At 40.9% G+C, this 24762-nt stretch overlaps 1 protein-coding gene and 1 pseudogene across 2 annotated transcripts in view; one reads left to right on the top strand and one right to left on the bottom strand.

Annotated features, from left to right (window-relative positions):
- Positions 1-23432, top strand: part of FUT10 (fucosyltransferase 10) — a 75879-nt gene extending 52447 nt beyond the window's left edge. Inside the window, exons 3-4 of one of the 2 annotated variants that reach the window (XM_004383391.2) lie at positions 6372-7207; positions 22721-23432. In XM_004383391.2, coding sequence (XP_004383448.1) covers positions 6372-7207; positions 22721-22945 — 1061 coding nt within the window. In that variant the 3' untranslated portion in view covers positions 22946-23432. The remainder of the gene's footprint in view (positions 1-6371; positions 7208-22720) is intronic. The other variant, XM_004383390.1, reaches the window with a different exon arrangement.
- Positions 3363-5665, bottom strand: LOC105756654 (60S ribosomal protein L13a pseudogene; annotated as a pseudogene).
- Positions 23433-24762: the final 1330 nt, after the last annotated feature.

The raw sequence follows: 24762 nt of genomic DNA, 5'->3' as shown, positions 1-24762 counted from the left end.
TGGTTAAGAACTTGGCTGCTAACCAAAAGGTTGGCAGTTCAAATCCACCAGCCGCTCCTTGGAAACCCTATGGGGCAGTTCTACTCTGTCCTATACGGTCGTTATGAGTCAGAACCAAGTCAACGCCACCTAACAACAACAGCTATAATACACCACACTCCAGGTAACAGGACCCCAGAATTTTGTGTCCCAGAGAGCTCACTTCCAGGCCCCTCACAGTGTGAGATAGGGCCAGGAATGGAAGGAAGGACGCGGGGAGGAAACCACAACATTCTGATTGGAACTAAGAGATCTGAGAATTCTAAATTTGAACCTGGCCTTCCAGCCTCAGGTTCCTTTGAACAACTTGGAAGGATGATGCTGTCTGGCAGGGACTCTGCGGGCTGAGGAGAAACCTCAGAGCCAACACACACACTGCAGGAGGCACCTAGACACTGGAGGTGGGGGAGTGGCAAGAGCCTGAACAGTTTAACATGCGTGAACTTCACCCCCACCCTAAAGAGGAAGAGAAGATGGGTGTTCCATCCGTGGTGGTGCCGAGTGAATGGAAGGGAACGCTTGAGGGAGCAGTTGAGGTTGAGTCAGCAAACGAGAGGGAAATCCTCTCCTGTCTCCTTGTCAAGCCCCAAAGAGAATCATAATCTTTGGCAAAAAAAAAAAAAAGATGCTGATTTTGAATATGTGTCACCCACAATTATTTGGTGTTAAGTATTGCTTTACACGTTTTTTTTTTTTATCATGAAGGTCTCTGGGTGGTGCCAATGGTTTGCCCTTGTCTACTAACTTAAAGGTTGGCATTTCAAACTTACCTAGAGGCACCGTGGAAGAAAGGCTTGGTGATCTGCTTCCATAAAGATTGCAGCCAAGAAAACCCTATGGAGCAGTTCTCCTCTGTAACACTGGGGTCTCTATGAGTCAGAACAGATTCAATGGCAACAGATTTGTTTTCTTTTTGGGTTACGTATGATAAGGTAGAAGGATAAAACATTTAACAGCTTGTTAGATTGATTTATAACTTTCAAATATTTAGGAATATGGTATATGGGACTTTATGTGAACTCTTGCCTCAGGCCCTGCATGTGTTAGGGGCAGGCCTGACAGGAAGAAGGGGACTGTGAATTACTGACTGGCCTACAGCACAGGCTCAGTAAGGGAGCTTGAGACATTTCTATGCCCAGGGGTAGAAGAGTAGACAGACACCTAATTGAGCGTGTACAATTGAGAGAAAGAGCTACGTGAGGGAAAATCGTTTAAGGGTCAGGTGAAAGGACCCAAGAAGAGAGATGATGGGAGAAGAGGGAAGAATATGGGTCCAGAAGTTAGTATGAGAGCAGGTCCTTCTGAATAGGCTAGAGCCAGCATATTTGCCGAGGAACGTGGGTACAGTGCCTTTGGTCAGAATTTAGCCTGAGGTAGTAAGAGCCTTTCTGAGTACCAACACCATTCTTTCAAGTTTTTAGTTAACTCTCAGAGTCTGATGGGGCTATATGGGAAAATTGAGAAAATTCATATGAAAAAGCTTTAGAAATAGCAATGAACTATATATGCAAATGCTAGATGGTGAAATATGAGGCAGCCCTTTGGCCTAAATTATTTTTCCTCAAAAATTTTAGTTATCTCTCTTGGGATTTTTTTTTTTTTCTTTTTTTACTGGAGCCACCTCATCTGTTTTATGGTAGAAGTTCTTTTCAAAAGCAGAGATTAACTTTTGGAGAATGTTTTATGAACACACTTCTCTCTTCCAAATTAAGACATGCCATTTTCCTGAGAAAACTTGGGTTTTACAACGTTAGTGTGCTAAAGCTGGGCAGTATTTTCGGGGGTGTACTTGAGAGTTCCAAGAGTAAGGCACTCAACGAATCAACATTGTGGCAGGCCAAATCTGAAAATTCTAGTCTCTTTCGGTCACCTGGGGCTTTTTTCTCTAGATAAGTGATTCAGACTTTGTTAGTAGGGTGGGGCGAGTAATACTGCTGCCTTCTCTTTTCACCACGTTGTGTGAAAGTAATAAAAGAAGAGTATATGTCCCTTGCAGAGGGACAAGGCTAAATACAAACCATAAAGTATCACCATTCTTCTGCTTGTCTGCTATTTCAAATTCGGCCTCCATAGTCAGCAATCTGGCATCATTTGCCAGAATTAAGTGTATTCCATTTGTAGTCCAAGTTAGAATTCCCTTTACAGTGCGCTTTCATGCTTAAGAGCTATTTGTCAGCTGTTATTTAAAGAACAAGTGAATTTGTCAGTATTCAGTAAACACAAAATCCCAGAGACATGGAAGTTTGGATGTATAGTTGTTACCCTTCTAGATGAAATGTAAGAGCTAGAGAAGAGGACTGTGTAAAACTAGCAAACCAGTCACATGCAAGGTAATCACTTTTTTATGGATTTATCATAGGTTAATTGATTTTCGTTTTTGTAAAGACCCCAATTTCAATTCTTGTCATAATTGGCAATGCCCCGGAGTCAGTGAGAGCTAAATAACTCAGTTGTTTCCTGAGTCACATCCAATTCCTTTTTAAAAATTGCACGGTACTGACACTCATCTAGGCGACGATATCCCCAGTGAAGTGCTTTACGTCCGTCACGGTTCTAATTTCAGTGTTCTTGAGTGTTTGCCATCTGAAGCGCTAGGCTTAGGAGAGAAGCTTACCGGGCAAAATAACGCATATTTTTTAATCTTCCCCAGAAAATCAGAGAGTTTTAGTTGGGAAGAAGCTAACAGAAAACCTATTTTAACGTGATCTTGTGTTTGTGTGTGACTTAGAGAAGCAACTAGAAAATGCTTTTTTTTGTCCTTTCTTTACATATAATTGATTTGTTTCTGATCACAAAGTACAGGGAAGTACCTGTAACCCCTCGGTTCCATGCCTTCCTAGTCTACGCATTTATAAATACCCTGTGTACAACACCAGGATCACACTGTGTACACAACATTTTGTAACACTCTTACAGCTGCAGAGTATAATATATAACCACGTGGAATGTTTTCAACAAATGCCCCATTTACAATTTACGGATCCCTGCAATTAGCTTTCTAGGTCACTTTTGTAAAATTATTGAAACCAGTTGTTCCCACTATCCATTTTTGTAGACTTCTCACATGAACAGCAGGTAGGTCATAAACAAGTTATTCCTGCACAGCAGTTAGTAGTTGTAAACTCTTTAAAGAAAGGTCTTTCTGAACGAGGAGCAGTGGTCATAAACGCAGAACCTGACTAAGGCCCTTTTTATACACCCCCAGCCTTCCAAGCCCCAGGCTGCCTGTGGAACCTGGACATAGGATGCCACCCTCTGGCCCCGTACATCCCAGGACAGCGATGGAGAAAGGGCTGACAGGCCTAAGGAAGCATTAACAGTCTTTACTGGGCCCAGACTAGGAGTCCATGGGTCTTGAGGACCTCTGTGTGTTTGTTGATCATCTTCTCCATGTTCTTCTTGACCTGTTTCTGCAGCTGCATGACCTACTTCTTGTAATGGATCTTGGCCTTTTTCTTCCTCTTCTCCAGGGTGTGGTCACTGCCTGGTACTTCCAGCCAACCTTATGAGCCAGACACACCAGGTAGATAAACTTACAAGTGGGCTTCAGATTCACAACCTCGAGGGCAGCAGGAACCACCATCTGCTTTATCTTATCAAAAGGGGGATTCCACTGAACACCTTGAGGTGATCCAGGGTGGTCTGGTCATATTTGGCCTTGTGGGGCAGCGCTCATCGCATGGTCAGCCAAAAGATGTGGCTCAGCACCCAGAAGTGGGAAGGGCCAGTGGGGCAAGTTGGTGTTCGTGCACTTGAGGAGGAAGGCCAGGTACTTCAACTTATTTCTGTGAAAGTTGCCAGAAATGTTGATGCCCTCACAGTGCACGACCACCGCCTTCCATCCCAGAGTCCTTGCTTGACCACACGGCTGCCAGGCGGCCCAGGAAATGGCCTTGCCCTTGAGCTTCAGGACCTGCCCCTTCACCATCTTTGGCAGCCTACTGGGGAAAACGTGAACATGTTGTTTTAAGTGGCAAATAATGGGAAGTGTTTCTGGAGAACTAGACTCCTTTGACTTTCCTCTCTATTAAAAACGCATCATCCTATTATTAAAGAGAACCTTACCCCTGCAAACTAAACAAAATTCAGGTGAATGTATAAGAGCCTCACACGCAAGTGTGTTGCTGTTTTAATACATGAATATAAATGTTTCTTGCTTAGATTCTGTAGACTTTTTTTGCTACTTTGGTTGCGTGTGTTAGGGGCCTCCTGCTCTTCTCCCTTTCAACAAGGCTCCAATTGCAACTTGATAGAGGTTGCAACTAGTGGAGGTATAATGAGCCCATAAGCCCTCATCTCCTAGTTATAATGAGTGAAATTCTCATTGTAACTGGCACCGGTTTCAAGTTCCATTCCCCATTACCAACACGACCCAGGTGGACCTAGAAAGTGGCTACGAAAGAGTCTAGATGAAGTCATTGTAATCCCTTGTACAGTTCACCGACGTAGACAGGAAGAGATGAAACTCAGGCCCGCTCCATTCTCTGAATCATTGCAGGCAGGCTTTGTTGTCTTTCTGCTTTCCTGCTGTGTATTTTGGATCTTTGCTGTGGCACACTCCGGGTAAGCCAGATTAGGAATCACCCATGTGCCACGTAAGGATTAGCAGTCGACTACCACTAGTGTTTGAGTCACTCACTCAAGACCCCTGTGTCTGATCTCCCAGCTGATTTTGGACCTACTTTTCTTTTAATATTCTCCTCCAGTCTCTAGTCTTAAACAATTTTGATCTCTAGTATTTGCTGTCCCTGGGAGATGGTCTTGATTTTCTGTTATGCCTTAGGCAGAAATTTTATGTTCAAGCTGATTTTTAGATTCCAGTTCCCATCATTGTCCACCTGGCCAGCCTAGATCTGTCTCAGCAGCTACCACGTCAATGCCATGGATTGCCTTTCTTCTAAAATTCTCTTCTCTTTCCCATCCTCATGTTCCTCTATCTTAATGATTATTAACCTTTGCCGATCATCCAACCATATATGTCATTAAATTTCAGGTGTGTAGATGAGTATTCTTTTTGATGCTAGAGGTCAAAATAGCAAATGCCAAGGAGACAAGTATGTATGCATTTTTATATGTTAGTCACTATTGCTGATATTGAGAATAACAGCCTATTATCAAGACAGAGGGAGGAGACACTTCAGCAATTTCTCAGTGCTCAGCACATGCCCTCCAATATAATATTATCTGATCTTTAATTGTTTAAAAACCTCTCTTGATTAATTGATTTCTCATTGATGTACTGTTGGTACCAAAGAATTTATGTTTACTTGACAGAGTGTGAACTGGCATTAAATAATTTTTATGAACTCTTCTAGAGAATATGTTGTCTTTAGTTGGAAGCATTTTTTCTTTCATTCTTCTTTTTTTGATGCTCTTTTTTCAATGAGTGCTGGAAGGTAGACTTTTCTCTTCTATTTCCTTACATTTATTAAAAAAAAATTCAAATTAAGGGCTACAAAATCATCAGTGTCAGGACCACTTTAGAAATTCTGCATTATGTATTGTGATATTGTTGTAATTCTTTCTTCTTGGTTATAGAAGTAGTTCTTCCTGATTGGATCTCTACCCACATGGTCAGGAAACAATTGCTGACCACATCCATCACTTCTGTCTGGCACATCATCATGTCTCAGAGGTCCACCAATTAATCCCATGGAAGCTAAAATCCCTCATAATTACAATCCTGTTATATCGTCTCTATTTCTTGATGTGCTCGTTAATTCCTGTCCATCCTGCAGTGGTCTGTAACATAGTGCTATTATCAGCTCTGGTCTTTAAAAGTGTCTTGTCTACCATTTTGACTAAGATTGATTAACTGCTGTTTGTGGAAATCAATCATTTTGGATTAAAAAAAATCTATGCTGTTTATTTCTTCTGGTTACTTCTGCATGATTTCACTTTTTTTTCAGTTAATCAACCTGGCAGCCTGGTTGCTTTTTCCTTTTTGACTTCCTTTCTCTTGCTCTTTTCTTTCTTAAGAGCTGTCTGTCTTTATCTCTTTATTTCTCCTATCCTCTCTTAGATGACACCTCTGGGAAGAGAAGTCACTTGCAAGAGGCAGTGGAATAACTTCTCCTTTTAGAGCCTAGCCAGACGCTGCTCTCATTTCCTTTTTCATAAAATGAGAAAGATAGTCTGTCTACTTGGCTGTACTCTCTGAGCTGGTTCTGGGGTGAAAACTTATGATTGACAGCTAGGCTTTAGCAGTGGCCCTGTAACGCGCCTCTTGTTTATAGTCTGAAGCGTCTCTATAGTCTAATCTTACGAGGAGGACTCAAACTTAAACACCGGAATTCTTTCGGGTGTACTAATATTTCCTTTTCTTTTTCTAGGTACTGATTTTAACATAGATAGCTTACCCCTACCTCGGAAAGCCCATCATGACTGGGCCCTTTTTCATGAAGAGTCTCCGAAAAACAATTATAAGCTCTTTCACAAGCCAGTCATCACCTTGTTTAACTACACAGCTACGTTCAGCAGGCATTCCCATTTGCCACTAACTACCCAGTACCTGGAGGGGATAGAAGTCCTGAAATCACTCCGATACCTGGTTCCTTTGCAGTCCAAAAACAACCTCCGACAAAGACTGGCTCCGCTGGTGTATATACAGTCAGACTGTGATCCACCATCAGATAGAGACAGCTATGTTCGGGAGCTGATGACTTACATCGAGGTTGACTCCTATGGTGAGTGTTTACGAAATAAAGATCTCCCCCAGCCACTGAAAACTCCAGCTTCCATGGACACCGATGGCTTTTACAGGATCATTGCACAGTATAAGTTTATCCTTGCTTTTGAGAATGCAGTTTGTGATGACTACATCACAGAGAAGTTGTGGAGACCACTGAAGCTGGGGGTCGTCCCTGTGTATTATGGGTCTCCTAGCATCAAAGACTGGCTTCCAAGTAACAGAAGTGCTATTCTTGTGTCAGAGTTTTCTCACCCCAGAGATCTGGCAAGTTACATCAGACAACTGGATTATGATGACAGACTCTATGAGGCCTACATAGAATGGAAGCTGAATGGTGAGATCTCCAACCAGCGACTTCTCGTGGCTCTCAGGGAACGGAAGTGGGGAGTGCAAGACATCAACCAGGACAATTATATCGATGCATTCGAGTGTATGGTTTGCAGCAAGGTGTGGGATAATCTTAGGCTTCAGGAAATGGTAAGCGAGGAGGTGCTGGCTGTCTTGATGATCTCTGCATGGGTGCTTGCACTTCCTTCTGTTGCTACTGCCTCATCCCTGCTCTTCATTGCTGTTAGAGGCCAAGGGCTGTGTGAAGGTTGGCTATTTCATTACTGTCCCTTGAGGGCTGTCCTGAAGTTTACTAGTCACGTGCTTCTTCCTTAAGGCGTTGAGTTCTCCTTCGGTTATTGCTTCTTCCAGAGGACACCCATGCTGTGGGTGCTGGGCAATGACACAAGAAGGCTGGAGGAGGAGGGAAGAAGAAGAGAGAAAACAAACAAAACAACAACAACAACAAAAAAAAACAAACTTAAGAAGTTCTGAATCTCATCCACAGAGCCAGTCCTTTAACCACTCCATCAATACTGTTTTAATCACCTTTCTTCACCCCCTTGCTGAGGGAGGGATTCCTGCCATAGGATTATGGGGATGGCCAAACACACAGCACCCAGCCCTGGAGAGATGGAATGAACAGAAGTTCATTAGTCACATATACTCACAGCCCAGGGGAGGAGGGCACTGCGTACCACACAAAACCACATGAGGGTTGCATTCGGGAACAAAGTGAACAACCAGGGCTGTGGGAGGCAGGCTTTGTAGTATGAAGAGGGTGGGGTGCCCCCTGGTTCCTGTGGGAGGATGTGATTTACTTGTTTGAATAATTCTTCAGGCTGGCAGGGAACTGAAACTTGCTACTCAGGGATAAGCAGGAAGTACACCTGGCTATCTTGATCAAGAGGGTTCTTTGGCTAAGGGACCTTGTCTGCAGGAGCAGCATGGGGAGGGGAACTTTTGGTTAGGTCATTTGAAGCTCTCCTGAAGTTATCAGATGTCAAGGCAGCACATAATACCAAATCATTGTCGAGTTGATTCCAACTCACAGGGACCTTATAGGACAGAGTAGAAATGCCCCATAGGGTTTCCAAGGAGCAGCTAGTGGATTCTAACTGCCAACCTTTTGGTTAGCAGCCGAGCTCTTAACCACTGTGCCACCAGTGCTCCAGATGTCATTAATTTTAGGCCTTGTACCACAATGCCATGGCAGAGGAGTATGACATCGCTGCCAGACCCCTTACTCTTGTTCCCCACAGGCTGCTGTTTTGAAACTTATTTTTATTTCACATATACAACCAGTCAGTGTCTGTCTTGCTTTCTTTCTCCTCTTCTCTTATTCTTGCTCTTTCTCTACACACTTACTAATCTTCTGCTTACTTATTAATCCTTAAGAGTTCTTTTTCTTAAATTATTTTAGTTAAAGTTCTTAGTAATGTCTTCAAATTTCTAGATGCTCTTAATATTTGTCTGTTCATTTGCTTACTTTATTTATAAAAAGGTCTCACTTTATGTATAACTGAATTTTTAATGAGAGATTTATTAAAAGAAAATGATTAGTTTCAACTTCCCTTGAAGTTTTTTTAAAATGAAGTGGCCCATACTATCACCCACCAATCCCTTGTCTGCCTCTCGTATACACACAGTGTTCTATCTAAATTCTCGGAAGGCGAACAATTTTTGTTAAATATTTAAATGTTTGTTTTGCTAGCATATTAACTTCAGATTAAGCATAAACCTAAACAGTGTATGGAATTATTTTAATGTATTTTATGTATACTATATATGGCTTTCATATATTAAATATATCCATATTTAGTCAAATTTAAACTATTTGAAACATTTTCCTAATTTTAACAATTAAGGAATTGTAAACTCTTATCTGGTCTTGATCAGGAACAGGAACAATAAATATTACATCATTCTTTTTTTTTTAATTTTTTTTTATTGTACTTTAGATGAAGGTTTACAGAACAAATAGTTTCTCATTAAACAGTCAGTACACATATTGTTTTATGACATTGGTTAACAACCCCGCGACATGTCCACACCCTCCCTTCTCAACTTTGGAGGACCTTTTTTTTTTTTTGGTGAAAATATACATAGCCAAAGATACACCATTTCAAAAATTTCTACATGTACAATTCAGTGACATCGATTACATTCTTCCCGTTGTGCTGCTATTCTCACTATCCTTTTCCAAATTATTCCATCACCATTGTCTTCAACTCACTGCCCCCTAGGCTTCTCATCAAACCTTTTGAGTTGTTGTTGTCAGTTTGATCTCACATAGGTAATTCTTTTTTTTTTTTGTACTTTAGATGAAGGTTTACAGAACAAATAATTTCTCATTAAACAGTTAGTACACGTATGGCCCTATGACAATGGTTTACAACCCTGTGACATGTCAACACTGTCGCTTCTCAGCCTTGGGTTCCCTATCACCAGCTTTCCTGTCCCCTCTTGCCTTCTAGGCCTTGTCCCTGGACTGCTGTGCCTCATTAGCCCCGTTTTGTTTTATGGGGCTGTCCAATCTCTAGCTGAATGGTGAACCTCAGGAGTGACTTCACCACTGAGCTAAAAGGGTGTCTGGGGGCCATACTCTCGGGGTTTCTCCAGCCTCTGTCAGACCAGTAAATCTGGTCTTAGTCTGGTCTTTTATTTTTTATTGTACTTTAGATGAAGGTTTACAGAACAAATAGTTTCTCATTAAACAGTATTACATCATTTTTACCAGAAAATACATTATGATTTCTAATGACTTCCTTTATTAACTAATATATAGGGCTTCATTGTAGCAAAAAAGAAAACACAGTGAAGATTATTAGGAGACTTCTTTGCATTTCAATGAACTAGTTAAAATTCTAAAATGCTACTGTGTGCATTATTGAAAAACAACAAAACATACTGTGAAAGTAAATTAAAGGGTATTAGAGAGAAGTTGTTTTCATTTGCATTTATCTTACAAGTTTTCTTACAGCTTATATATGTTGTTGGTTTTAGGTGCCATTGAGTCGGTTCCAACTCATAGTGGACTTACGTATAACAGAATAAAATGTTGCTCAGTCCTGCGCCATCCTCACAATCATTGCTATGTTTGAGCCCATTGTTGCAGCCACTGTGCCAATCCATCTAATTGAGAGTCTTCCTCTTTTTCGCTGACCCTCTACTTTACCAAGCACGTTGTCATTCTCCAGGGACTGGTCCCTCGTGATAACATGTCCAGAGTGCACGAGACAAAGTCTTGCCATCCTTGCTTCTAAGGAGCATTTTGACTGTACTTTTTGCAAGACAGATTTGTTTGTTCTTCTGGCAACCCATGGTAGAGTCAATATCCTTCATTAACACCGTAATTCAAATGCATCAGTTCTTTTTTGGTCTTCCTTATTCATTGTCCAGATTTTGCATGCATATGAGGTGATTGAAAATACCATGGCTTGGTTAGGTGCACCTTAGTCTTCAAAGTGAAATCTTTGCTTTTTAACACTTTAATGAGGTCTTTGCAGTGGATTTTCACAATAAGTTGTTTGATTTCTTGACTGCGGCTTCCATGGGCATTGATGGTGGATCCAAGGAAAATGAAATCCTTGACAACTTCAGTCTTCCCTCTGTTTATCATGATATTGCTTATTGGTCCAGTTGTGAGGATTTTTGTTTTCTTTATGTTGAGGTGTAATCTATACTGAAGGCTGTAGTCTTTGCTCTTCATTGATAAGTGCTTCAAGCCCTCTTGACTTCCAGCAAGCAAGGTTGTGTCATCTGCATATTGCAGGTTGTTAATGAGTCTTCTTCCAATCCTGATGTTGTATTCATAGGTGCTTATATATAGCACTCCTTAAAGTAAGCTACTTATACTTTAGTTTCTTCACTTTCTCTCTTTCAGCTAGGGAAAAGCTGAAAGAAAAAATTTCATTTCCTCTAACTCCAATTATTTTTTATCTTACAATTGACGATAGTTTAAATTATTATATTTGGATTTCAAAAATACTATCAGGATGTCAAATGCATTTTCCCTCTCTCTGGTCTGCTTCTCCCCTCCTCTCTCTCTTATAAACATATAAACTAGTGTATTAGTTATCTATTGCTGTGTAACAATATTATCACAAACTTAGTGTCTTAAAACAACAGACACTGATTATCTCATAGTTTCTCTGGGACAGGAGTCTGGGCACAGCTTGGAGTCCTCTGCAAGGCTGCAATCAACATGTCATCCAGGGCTGGATTCTCATCTAGATGCTCAACTGGGGAAAACTTGCTTCCAAACTTGGCAGAATTCAGCTCCTTGTAGTTGTAGGACTGAGGGCTTCAGTTTTTTGCTGGCCTACAGTCTGGAAGCTGCTCTCAGCTCATAAAGGCATCTGCCTTACGCTGGGTTCGCTAGAGAAGCAAAACCAGTGAATAATTATTTCCTTCGCATTTTCTTCTTGACCTATGGGTTATTTATTCGTGTGTTTTTTAGTTTGTACATCTTTAGAAATTTTCCATATATCTTATTGATGTTTAATTTAATTTCATTGTAGTCTGAGAATGTACATTGTAGGGCTTGAATCATTTTAATTTTATTGAGACTCGTTCTATGTCCCAGAATATGGTTACTCTTTGTAAATGTTTCACTTGGAAAGAATGTATATTCTGCAGTTACTGAGTAGAGTTTCTATAGATGTAAGTTTGGTCAAGTTAGTTGATAGTGTTCAAGTGTTACTATATCCTTACGGATCAGGGACAAGGAAGTCAAACGTGTATCTAAGTAAATGTCAGTTTCAATAAGGACAAATTGCTCCCTCTTTTAGGGGAAAGAGGCTAATATATTCAGTGTGTCACCAAGTGGCTAGATGGTCTCCTCAAGGAATTTAATCATATCATAATTTAACCATATCAAAGGGTCAGCATTGATCGTTGCTGCTAGTAGGTGAGGTATTCAGCAGTGGTAGTTAATGAGTTCTGCCTTGATGAGTGGGAGCCAATGTTTGTGGGTCTATGTATAGCTCTATAATAGCCATGATGTTTACTCTGTTCATTGGGGTAGTAGAGGACAAAGACTGACTGACATCCAAAGACAAGCCATACTATCCACCTGCTTGTTGCAAGGCTTCTTTCAATTGATGTTTTTTGGTGGGCATTAACATGAGATGTTGATAGGACCAATGTTAATATGCTCCTATATAGATAGATACTACATTCAGTAAGACAGCTGTGATTGGGTCTGCTGTAAGGTTGAGACAATGACAGTCCTTCATCATCTGCCATGATTTATCTTGTTTTTGTCAAGGGGTCAGAAAGGTCAGTTAAATGAGGGGTATTCTGGGATGTATGATGGGGACCAAGGTCCCTAGGTGGTACAGTTTGGGCTCAACTGCTAGCCTAAAGGTTGGCAGTTTGAACTTACCCAGCAGTACCACAGAAGGAAGGTCCTGGTGATCTACTTCCATTAAAATTACAGCTAAAAAAGTACTACGGAACAGTTTTACTCAGTAACACATAGGGTTGCTATGAATTGAGATCGACTCAACAGCAACTAACGACAATGATGATGGGGACCACGATCCCTGAGTCTAATGGTGGTACCAGTCTCTGCAATTTTTCTCAGGATATGTCATTGCTTCAGATTTACTCTCTTGGCTGAGGTGGCAGTTTTAAGGGCCTCCACTTGATCCTTTTTGCCATAATGTCCCTTACATGACAGATCAGGGAATCCAAGTGAAGTTTCTGCCATCTGCTAAGTATAAATATTCCCGGTATTCAATTGGAACCAAGGAAATAAACACAAGGCAGATTTGCAGACCCAATGAAGCTGCTTTGAGGTGGACATAGGCAAAATATTCATGTATCACCTGGCTGCCATAAGCCCTTATTCTAACCACAGGACCGTGATAGAATTTTGAGTCATTTGGTAACAGTGTCAACTCAGATTCTATATCCAGCAGACTTTGAAAATCTGAATATTCTGTTTTCCTTCTCTGATGTACAGATACCATGGCAAATGGCCACAGATCTCTTGCAGTGGCATTGTTGGGTCATTCCTAAAGGGAGGGACCCAGTGTCTTTTTCAATCAGTGGGCGCTGGTCTGTGAACTAAGGTTTGGAAATAGAGTGAGGGACCTTGAATTAGCAACACTCTAGTCACCCTGACCATCTATCTCACCTTTATAAATGCCATGATCCCTGTGAGTTGATAATTATGATAATTACTTCCTCCTTGTCTCTGATGGTTATGTGCTGATACCTGGCCTTCACTCATTCTGGAATCTCCATTGATATTAGGGACCCTTGTTCCATAGGGCCATCTCTTACTTTCAGCCCCAGTCTACAGAAGATAGTCCCAATGATCTAAAAAATGCCAGTCCTTCCCTCACCAGTGTTTTCCATATTGATTTAGTGAAGAAAGTGTCCTCTTGGCCCTCTCAGGGAACATAATGAGGTGGTTAGTTCTCTGGTCTTAAGTGGTAAATCCATTCTAACGTTCCCAATTCCCTGATCCTTCTGACCTCCTTCCTCAGTATTATGCCAGAGAAGATCTGGTTTCTCTGTCTCTTTTATTGTAGGCTGCCATCATGTCTAAGTTTCAAGGAGCCATTCAACAAGCTATTAGGGCGAGCTTCAAGTATTCTTGGCAGGATGTTGAATTCCATGTCATAAATGAGTCCTTCCAATAAAATCTTTCCTATTTAGCCTTATATTCCTCCAGCTTTGGTCCAAATCAAGAAAAACTCCTACATACGCTTTCCCAGTTCTTGCCAGTACCTGTAAGCTATTTCCTCCCAGAGCAGGGACTCTGTTTTCTCACTTATATGCTGACTACTGGTAATGAAACAGATGATAGCCTTAATAATTTTAATGCCAATTTACTACCAACAGTGGGGCCTTTATTGCCATCAGGTGATAATACTTTCTAGTTATACTTCTGGTACTGACTATCTTACCCTGGGTTCCCCGAAAACAGAAATGGAAGCAGAGGCATATGTATTATTATTTTATTAGGGAGTATAATGCTAGAGCAGAGGAGTGAGAACAGGTGAGTGAAGCAGTGAAGGCAGGAGAGCTGATATGAGGATGTATTATTGAGCTGAGTACTTCTAAGCGGGACTAATTGCTTAATCCTTGGGACGCCACCACTAAGAAGCATGTACTGAATCTCAGGACCATTCCTTCAGAGTTAAAAAGGGGGAAGAATTTATCCACTGGCTCCAGTGCCCCTTTGATCAAAAGTTTGCCCCATTGGACTTATCTCCCTCCCCTCACTCTCGGGTTGCACATGTGTGGTGTGGGTGCAGAGTAGAGTTCCACAATGACTTCAGCAGTTAAATGCCAGGGTAGGGAATGAGAGCTACTTAGGAGTAGTTGAGGTATGACATTGGTCAGAGCTCATGCACAGCTGGAACAAGAGATAGGTTAGGCTGAGGTTCAGGTACATAAAAAGTGTCTGCTACAGTACAGTGTCCTTACCTTCATTTATGCCTAGTATCCTTTAGTCCAGAAACCCATTGTTTTACTCTATCTGGAAGACACACCTCAACTTTTGCTGGGATGAGAGAATGTCCGTTACCTGGCTGTACAGATGAATATCTGGGAACTCCAATGCTTAACAGAATGACAACCTGTTTTTAGCCCCCTCTTTACACCCACCTCCAAAGATTTTTGATGCCACAAAATTCCTAAATATCTTGGGGATCCTGTAGTATAAACTGAGTTGCTTTTCTGCTTTTCCCACTAAGAATTCAGTTTTCTCAGTTTAACTAAGTCATTTGCCATTAACTCTGTTTTTGTGAATCTATGCCTTAAAAAAAAAAAAAACTGTCATGTTAGTGGGGTTCAGACTACAGCTGTTATAGTGTTTCCACTAACTACTGGGCTAAGATGATGAACTCTAGCAATAAAAGATGAATTTAAGTGCATTGTCCTCATTTGAAAACTTTCTGGAGTCGTGTACGCTTTGGTACAAAATCACTGTTACAAGTAATAACCCTAAGTCATCAAACAGACACTTATCAGGATAAGATGAGCTGCTTTATATTTTCTTTATTTGAAAAACTATTATCTAATGTCTACTAAGTATAAGACCTTATGTTTTCTGTATCACAGACATCAGCTGTTGAAAGTCAAAAGTCATCCAGTAGACATACCTTGATTCAAAAGTTTTCTCCGTTGAGATTAGACATGATGTTGTAAGTAGTTTGGATGATCTTTTAAAGTTAGAATTATAAATAAGGTATGGAAATGGGGATGATTTCTAGGAAAAAGAAAGAATTCAGTATGCCATGATTCTAATAGACAAGACAATTTGGAGATGATTTGATTTCCTGTTTGTATTTAAACTGAACAAAGCAGACAGTCTGTCTTTAGGTTAATAGAATTTACTTTCTGACCAAAAGTGCCTTTAGTAATTTCTCATTGCTTTTTACATTTTAAATTGAAGATGTCAGGGAACATTTACAAATGGGAGATTATCAGTTACCTCATGTTTCTGCATGTAAACCATCCATTTCCTTATTTTGCTTTTTTCTTCTCACTTGCTTGAAATTGTGGCTTAGAATCATAGAATGTCAGAGTTGGAAGTAGCTAGATGTCACCTAATTTAACATCTCATCAGTTGCTGAATCCTAGCATTTACATTTGACCGTTGTTTTATTACATCTCTTTGCTGAAATTCCCCTTAAGGTCATGCATGTTATCTACCTTTCCCACTGTATCCTTTAGCATATTAATGGTAGTTATTTCAAAGTTCCTTCCCGATAGATCCAACATCTCAGTCATCTCTGAGTCTGGTTCTGTTGATTGATTTATCTCTTGACAGTCAGTGGCCTTTTTTTTTTTTTTTTTTGTAAATTTTTTGTGTCTCATTATTATTGATTGATTGCTGGACATCGTGTACAGAAGAACAGTAAAGACTGAGGTAAACGGCAATTGCACTTGAAAATGGACATACCTCTTTTCTGTCAGGCTGTTAGGGTGGGAAGATGAGTCAGTCTAGTTAGAAGTTGAGCTATATTTGGGTTTTGTGGTTGCTATTGTTACCTTTTGGAGCCCCAGTGGCACAGTGGTTAAGAGTTGGCTGCTAACCAAAAAGTCAGCAGTTCAAATCCACCAGCCTTGGAAACTCTATGGGGCAGTTCTACTCCATCCTATAGGGTCGCTCTGAGTTGGAATTGACACAGAGGCAATGGATTTTGGTTTATTGTTACCTTTAGTGTTCCTCAGACTTCAGATTATTTCACTGGTTTATTGCTGTCACTTGTGCTAAGAGTGGGGCCTGGTGTGATAAAGAGTATTTCTTAGTATCCTTGTTCTTCTCTTAGCTTTTTAGCAGTTTCTGCATGGCTATGCCACAGATCCATGCTCTTGACCCTCTTCCGGCAGTAAACTTCTATCACAAGGCTCATAGTGGGGGCAGGGTGCATACTTTGCTGTCTTGATCCAGCGTTAGTGTTAGCCAGGCCCTACATTCCTGGGCCTCAGGGGTGGAGTTGTTTTTGCCTCTCTTCCCCATGGCAGTCAAACTCTGCCTTGCATCTGTGGTTGGATTTGGATGGGAGATGGGTTTGTGCTCTTTCCCAGTAGCAGGCAGCCTCTGCTTGGTATTATTGTAGGATCCTAGACCCAAGACAGTTTCCAGCCTCCCTCTCTCACAGAGACAGATGGGTTTTGCTTCTACTCCTCCTTTAGAAGCAATGGGTTTTCCCCTGAGACTACAGGTAGGAGGGCTTACTGCCCCTTCCCCAGTGGTTAAGGCTTTTTCTTTTTATGAGGAAAATATCTGGTGAAGTGGGAAGGGGTTCTTGCATGTCCCCCAGCAGCAACTAATCACCCCCTGCCAGGGAGAAGGGGCCTCTTTCTGGACTCCTGTCCTGCTCCCAATCTTTTTTCCTGAGCATCTGATGGAGATCCATAGAAAAAAGCTTTTGAGTGAGTTTGAATTCCCCTTTTGTGTCTGGGACTCCCAACTGTTTCAAACTGGCATGCTAATCCATACTTCATCTTTATAAATTTGTTAAAATTGTAACTGATTTCTTTTTACTCACTTGTTTGGTGGCCACCTGTTTCTCCCGTTCTCTGCCAAAGATGAAACAGATTATATATCTCGTCTGTCCTTGGAGTGGCTTGTCACTTTTTGGAATTTAGTTACTTGATTGCTGTGTGGTCTCACTTTCCTGATGGGCTCAAGAAAAGTTATGCATTTGTAGATTATCTGACGTTTTCTCACTTTAGAGTAGGAGCAATGTTCTCTTCTAGTTTTCTGCATCCTAAGTGGAAGTAGAAACCTCTGTTACTCATACATTAGAAACACCTTGCTTTTCTGCCCAGGACCTCAGCTGGAAAGGCAATTTGGGATTCTGAAACTTAGTTCTTTCTAAAAAAGTCATAACTATTTCATCAGACACACTTCCTTCAGATCATACTGTGAGAGATTTCTGGAAGAGCACTAGAGTAGGAAAAGAGTCCATTTCATAAGATTCTTTTCTTTGTGATATCACCCTCAAATGTAACTTTATCCTACACTCTTGAATGGATTCTTCTCTTCAGTGAGAAGGCAAGGGATAAACTCTTATTACCGACTTTCTCATAAAAACAGTCATTCAAGGTTAGGGGTGGAAGGACCGTTAAAAGATACGTGGTCGGTACAACTACCAGCTGAGCTGGTGACTCAAGTATCATGAACAAGTTGTCTGCGAATTGTACTGAAACATTTCCAGTGCTACAGATCTCATTATTTTTTATAAGTACTCTTTTTTTGGTTAGTTTTGACAGTTACATTATTCTCTAAATTGAACCAAAACTTCCCTACCGTAGCCCATTCTAGATACCTGTTTCTGATCCTTCAGTTCAGTGGGATATAGCCTTGTATTTTGTATCTAAAAGCCAAGAAAATGATTGATGGCCTCCCAAAAGTTGTTTTGTGGTAATCACCTTGGGCTCCCCTTGCTTGTTTCTTTTCTGTTCTTGCTCCAAATACAATTTCCACCAAACGTGAACTCTGGGTAAGTAATCCCAATTTTGAGATCTACCTCTGGTCCTTTGAACTTTGTATTTAGACTTCACATATTTTAAGTCTTAGCATTTCCTAGTGGTCTGCAATTCAGATTGGCATTCTGGTTCTCTGTGCTCAATACTGTCTTGGGAAAGAATCCCAGTCCAGGCAGCCAATTCATTTCATCTTGATGAAGAAGTCTTTCCTGGAGCTTTCTGACCCGCTACAGTTTGCACAGAGCCCTCTACACTTAGTACAGAGCATCAGCCTGGAACCTCCCTGGGAATTTACCTTTTTTCTCTTTTTCCTTGCTCTTGTGTTAGAGCCTCTGTTTATTGTATTCTTTGTTTCCATTATTCATAGTTTACTCCTTTGTTTTGGTTGATCATACCCTCCAATAGTTTCTAAGAAGTGATGCATGGGAGAATGTCTGAAAATGTCTTCATAACTCTAACATTTAAGCAACAGTTAAGCTGTGTGTTAGACAACAATTTTACTCAGAATTTTGAAAGCATTTTACCATTGCCTTTTAAAAAAACTTTTAATTTTGAAATAATTTTAGATTTACAAAAGAGTTGCAAAAATAATACAGAGCGTTCTAGTACATTTTATATAGCCATGCTAAATTTATCAAAACAAAAAATTGGTATTGGTATACTGTTGTAAACTCCAGACTTTACTAATATTTCACCAGTATTTCCACTAATGTCCTTTGTCTGTCCCAGGATCCAGTTCAGGACAGCAGGTTGTAATTAGTCATCATGTTTCCTTAGTTTTTTCCTATCTGTGAGTTGTTCACGATTTTCTTGTTTTTAATGACCTTGACACTTTTGAAGAGTACAGGGCAGTATTTTATAGATTGTCCCACTATAGGGGTTTGTCTGATGTTTTCTCATGTTAAAACTTGGGTTATAGATTTTTGGGAATCATACCACAGAGGTGATGTACTCTTCTTGTATCATATCAGGGAATGCATGATATCGACATGACATATTACTAGTGATGTTAACTCTGATCACTTTTTTAAGGTGGTATCTGCCAGGTTTTTCCACTATAAAGTTACTAGTTACTAAGCCAGTCACTAAGTCCAGTCCCCACTCAAGGGGAGGGGAATGAAACTTCACCTCCTAGAGGGAGGAATATCAAATAATGTGTGGACAGATGTTAAAACCACCACAATAATTAAATATTTTGGGAGAGATACTTTGAGGCTATGCCGATATCTTGTTTCTCCTTAAACGTTTTACTCACTAATGTTATCATTCATCAATGAATCTCAGCCATTGCCTTTTAACTTCCGGCATTGCTGTCAAGGAATCCAAAACTGTTACCATGGAGTCAATTCTGACTCATAGCGACCCTACAGGACAAAGTAGAACTGCTCCACAGGTTTCCAAGGCTATAAATCTTTATGGAAGCAGACTGCCACATCTTTTTCCCACGGTGCACCTTGTGGGTTCAAACCCCCGACCTTTTGGTTAGCTGTGCTTAACCACTGTGCCACTAGGGCTCCTTTAAGAAACACAAAGCCATTCTAATTTCTGATTCTCAGAATGTACCTTTTTTTCTCAGGGAGCTTGTAGAATCTCTTCTTTCTTCCCTGTGTTCTGAATTTTCATCATAATGTACCTTGGCAAGGGACTGTTTGCATTTACCTTGCTGGGCTGTCAGTGGGTTCTTTCTATTTGAAACTTAGATCTTTCAGTTTTGGGAAAGGTTTTCAAAATTGGAAGATCTGAGTTTACTTTCTTCAATATTTCTTCTCTTCCCTCTTCTTTTCTTTGTATATTGGGCCTCCAGGACTGGCGCTCTAATGTTAAAGAACCAGTCCAGGAGGTCCAGTATTCAAATGCTTTTTCCATTTCTTTATTTTTTTCTTCTACTTCAACCCTTCTATTGGTTGTTTCATTTCTATTATATATTTAGTTTCTAAGATTTAATTCTCTTTGAGTATTTCTTTTATGGTAACTATTTTTTTCATTGATAAAATATTTTCTTTTGTCTTTTTGAGGATATTGTGCAATTTTTTTTCCTTTAAAGTTTTCTAAAATTTCTCTTTGCCTTGCCTCTGTTTCCTCCATACTTCATGTTGGCAACTTTTTTCTCAGTTGTTATGTAATCTTTGTGTCTTAGTTTGGATTTTCTAGGGGAAAAAGAAAACTACTTACTTCTCTTCCATCTGCTTTGCTCTCTCTCTCTCTATATACATATATATACAGAGAGAGAGATTGAGATTTCAAGGGATTGGCTCATGCAGTTGTGGGATTGGCAGGTCCAAAATCCACAGGTCAGACAGCAGGCTGGAGATTTCTGCTAGCTTATGTCCCAAGATCCATAGGTCAGGTGATGAGAAGAGTGCAGGGTCCAAAGAGAAATGAAGCTCTCCCAGAACCTCCATCTATATTCTGGAGGTAGATCACACCCCCAAGGATACTCCCCTTTCAGCTGATTGGTAGATCCCATCAGATCACATCATGGAGGGCAATTACATTGCATTACATTACGTTGTGGAACAGCAACCAGTCCAGTGTCTTAAACCACTGAGAATCATAGCCTAGCCAAGTTGACACATAAAATAAATCATCATACTTGGTTACCTGTTCATATTAGGGTGTTTTAATTGGAAGCTTGAAGCACAAGTGAGGCTTGTTGACTGCGAGCTTCATTGTAGGGTGATCTGGCTAGGTTTCCTTAGGGAATATCTGAGGTATGTTTTCCTGGACATATTCCCCAGAAAAGGATGCTTTATCTTCCTGCCTCGCTTGCAAGGCTCTGGCTACCGACATTTGTGGGAGTGGATTGTAGGAGGAGGCAGAGGGTCTCAGTATCCGGTATTCATATACTCACTTAATCCTACTGTTTTCAATACCATACCACTGCCCTCAGCTGTCGCCTTACATTCTCAAGGTAAGAAACCTTCTGTTCTAATTCTCCAGATAATAAATTTCTAGTCATTTGTCAGGTAAGGGAGAGAAGGGAGAGGCAGACACTTGGCCATGAGGAAGAGGGCAAGGGATCTGGATATCTGACCGCTTCTTAAGCAGACTTTCAATTAATTCTTCTTAATTACCCCCCACCCCCACCCCCCACACAAATTCCAGGAGTATCTGTTGCCTCCTGAGCCTTTGGGAGTTGTGTGATGTAAAGTAGATTGCTTCTGAGCTCACCTACTACTGGTTTAGGATTCAGTTTTTTTTCTGGATCTGTTAGGTGTTTTACTACTCTTCCATCTACTTTCCAGTCTTCAACATTTTATTACTCTTAAGCCTCTTTCAAAAGCAGAGGGGAAACCATTGGGGGACATTGACCTGAGCAGTGACAAGATCTGACTTACCTTTTAATAGGATCACTCTGGCTGCTGAGTATAGCCTGAAGTAGATCAAGGGTGGAAGCAGGGAGACCAATTAGGAGAGTATTGAAATAAGGCAAGATAGAGCTTGGACCAGGCTAGTAGAAGTAGCGGTCCATGTGAAACCATCGTGAAAGAATGAGGTCCTATGCAAATGGCAGGTATTATTACTGTTTAGTGGAAACATCGTAGTGTAGGCACAGCTGAGTGCAGTGGAAATATGTTAGAATCAAGGGATGAGATGTGCATATGACAGCATGGATAGATGTAAAAACAAGCCTTGGTGAAAAAAATAAACAGAATGAGACATACATATATATAATCACATAAATAAATTAAAAATACATGCACAGAAGATCAGAATACATTTTGCAAAAAGACTTTTAAATAAAAGGAACTGTATTAAAGAAATTAAGCTCTTTCCGCCATCTTTCTGTGCTGCCGTAATGGTGCATATGATGTCCAGACCAACGCCTTTAAGAGCGTCAATAACGCTGAGAAGAGAGACAAACCCAAGATTCTTATCAGGCCATGCTCGAAAATCATCGATAGGTTTCTGACTGTGATGATGAAGCAGGGTTACATTGGCGAATTTGAAATCATTGATGATCACAGAGCTACGGAAATTGTTGTGAACGTCACAGGCAGGTTAAAGAAGTGTAATCAGCCCCAGATTTGATGTGCAACTCATAGCTCTAGAAAAGTGGCAGAATAATCTACTCCCATCCCATCAGTCTAGTTTCATTGTACTGATGACCCCAGCTGGCATCATGGACCATGAGGACGCAAGATGAAAACACACAGCAGGGAGAATCCTGACATTCTTTTTCTAGGGGTGTAATACGTACATCAAGTAAAATGTCTCAGTGGGAAAAAAAAAATTAAGATGTTTGCCTATGGGGAGGAGGATAATGGCAGTTGGATATAGGGGAAAGGGAAATAAGTGAACCAATAAACAAATAACGAGAGAGGGGAAACTTTTGAATCTATAGAAAATGGGTTGGATCTTAGGTATACTGGACATCATAATGTAATTCTTTGAACCTTAGTTCCCACCTCCGGAAGTGGATTAGTAGTACCTATTTAATATGCTTGCCATAAGAATTAAATGAGACAATCTATATAAAGTGCCTTCCAGAGTGTCTGCTACATAGAATATTCTCAATAAATGGTATATGCTTACTTTCCCCTTCAGGTATTCAACGTTGTAACTATTGAGACTCTAAGAAGTGAAGGTACTTGCTTTAGGAAAAGTATGTGCTGGGTTCTATTATAGTGAGGCGGGGACACAGGAAGTGTGCTACCTTTCCATATGTTCTTAATTCTCATTTTCCTTCTCTCACTGCAGGGCTTACCACCCAAAAGGTGGAAGGCAGAAGTTACCCACCTGAGTTGCCCGGAGCCTACAGTGTTTGCTTTCTCACCTCTGGCTCCACGTGGGAGCCCTTTGCGAGGGATGTGGATACCAAGCTTCCAGCAATCTAAGAAAGAAGCCCAGGCACTAAGGTGGCTGGTGGATAGGAATCAAAACTTTTCAGCTCAAGAGTTTTGGGCCCTTGTATTCAAGGACTAATTTCAGAAAGTATCAGAATGACATAGACTAAAGCCTTCTTGAGGTTGATTTTGTAGGTTGCCTTAATACTTGAATACAATAGTTATTTTTTTAACTATCCTTTAGGATAAGAATTAATTGCTGCAGTACTCATAGGAGCCCTATCAAATAATAGAAACGAATGATCCTAAGGGGTCACCTTTATATTTTTATACTAAAAAAGTAAATATTTCTTATGGACATTGGTCACCTTCAATTTTCATGTCTGGATTCCTGTACCTGCTGCCTTTTGTGGAAATTCTAACGTAGAGTGCTTTCCTTGCTGCCGGGAGGCGGAGGCTCTGCTGTGGATTCGTGATTCTTACTATCAGCAGTTTATTGGTACTTGGCAAGCCCAGTGTCCTGATGCTGAGCATGAATGTGAAATGCATTACAACTTGGCAATGAGAGATTCCATCTGTTGGTTTCCAGGGATGTTACATGAGTAACCAAAGCTGTGTAAAGTTTATCCACTATCTATTCTTCAAGTCAAAAGAACAGATGCATGTCTCTACCTTCTTCTCCTTTCTCTCAGCCGTCTCTCTAGCCTTTTGTTATTTTTGTCTTTCCCTGTGCCACCCCTCTACCCCCAAAGCAGAATGTCTTGTAAAGACACGACTCCTTGTGTGTTTTGATCAGTGAGATGGTCTTGATTATCCCTTATACTGTTGAGTAAAAAAAAACAAGAATTTTATGATTCGGGCTGGATAGCCTGTACATTTTGATGAATGTGAGAGTGGAATTGAATGCCTCCAGGATCTCCCATTGTGTTGAAGCAGATTTGTATTTCTCAGGGCAATGTACAGCCCACAGTGGGAGGCAGCCACAGATGTTCAGTCTGTGAGCATCCCCTGGCATTTCAGATCCTGTCCCAGAGAAGGCTCGGCTGTCTTTTCTGGAGCATGTACTGTGAGCTCCATGGAAGACAAGGCGAAACAACATTGGCTCACATTTTCTTTCCTTGTGAGGGTGGAGAGGCTTCTAGATGTTACTGAAGCCTGTTGCCACCCAGATGTGGCATGACTTCAGTATTCTTTTTTATTTCTTAGTGTGGAAAAGTATATATGACATAAAATTTGACATCAGAGCCCTTTTTAAGTGTACGATTCAGTGGCATTAATTACACTCACAATGTTGTACGACCATCACTGCTGTGTATTTCCAAAACTGTTTTATCCCTGAAACAGAATGGCTTTGGTATTCTTTATTGTGGGAAGGCATAAGCACCCAGGCCAGCCAGAGGATGGGGAGAGTCTGACAGGAAGAGTCTGGCATGGCACAGGGGGAGAACTTAGGAGCGCTCCCTGTGTGCGCCTGGCAGTGAGTAATCCTCATCCTTCCCTATGTAGTTCTCTCTCTGGCCACACCACCCAGCATGTGAAGGATGAGAACTGAGAACAGGACATTCCTTTAAAAGCAAGAGAGTCACATGTTTGGTAGGAGAAGGTGTCTATAATGAGATTATTTCCAATCCCTGCCCTGCCACTAACTAAACATGATCTTGGAGAAATCACTTGACCTTCATGGCCTCAGTTTTTGCATCTAAAAAGAAGTGATTGGCCTGGTCTTGAAGTCCTCTTCTGTGTTGTTGCTGTTGTCGTTAGGTGACCTGGAGTCAGTTCCGACTCACAGCAACCCCATGTACAACAGAATGAAACACTTCCCGGTCCTGCGCCATCCTCACAATTGTTGCTATGCTCGAAACCATTGTTGCAACCACTGTGTCAGTCCATCTTGTTGAGGGTCTTCCTCTTTTTCGCTGACCCTCTATTTACCAACCATGATGTTCTTCTCCAGGG

The sequence above is a fragment of the Trichechus manatus genome, unplaced genomic scaffold (assembly GCF_000243295.1).
Source record: "Trichechus manatus latirostris isolate Lorelei unplaced genomic scaffold, TriManLat1.0 scaffold00109, whole genome shotgun sequence".
Classification (NCBI taxonomy): Eukaryota; Metazoa; Chordata; class Mammalia; order Sirenia; family Trichechidae; genus Trichechus; species Trichechus manatus.
This window is presented reverse-complemented; position numbering and strand designations above follow the sequence as displayed.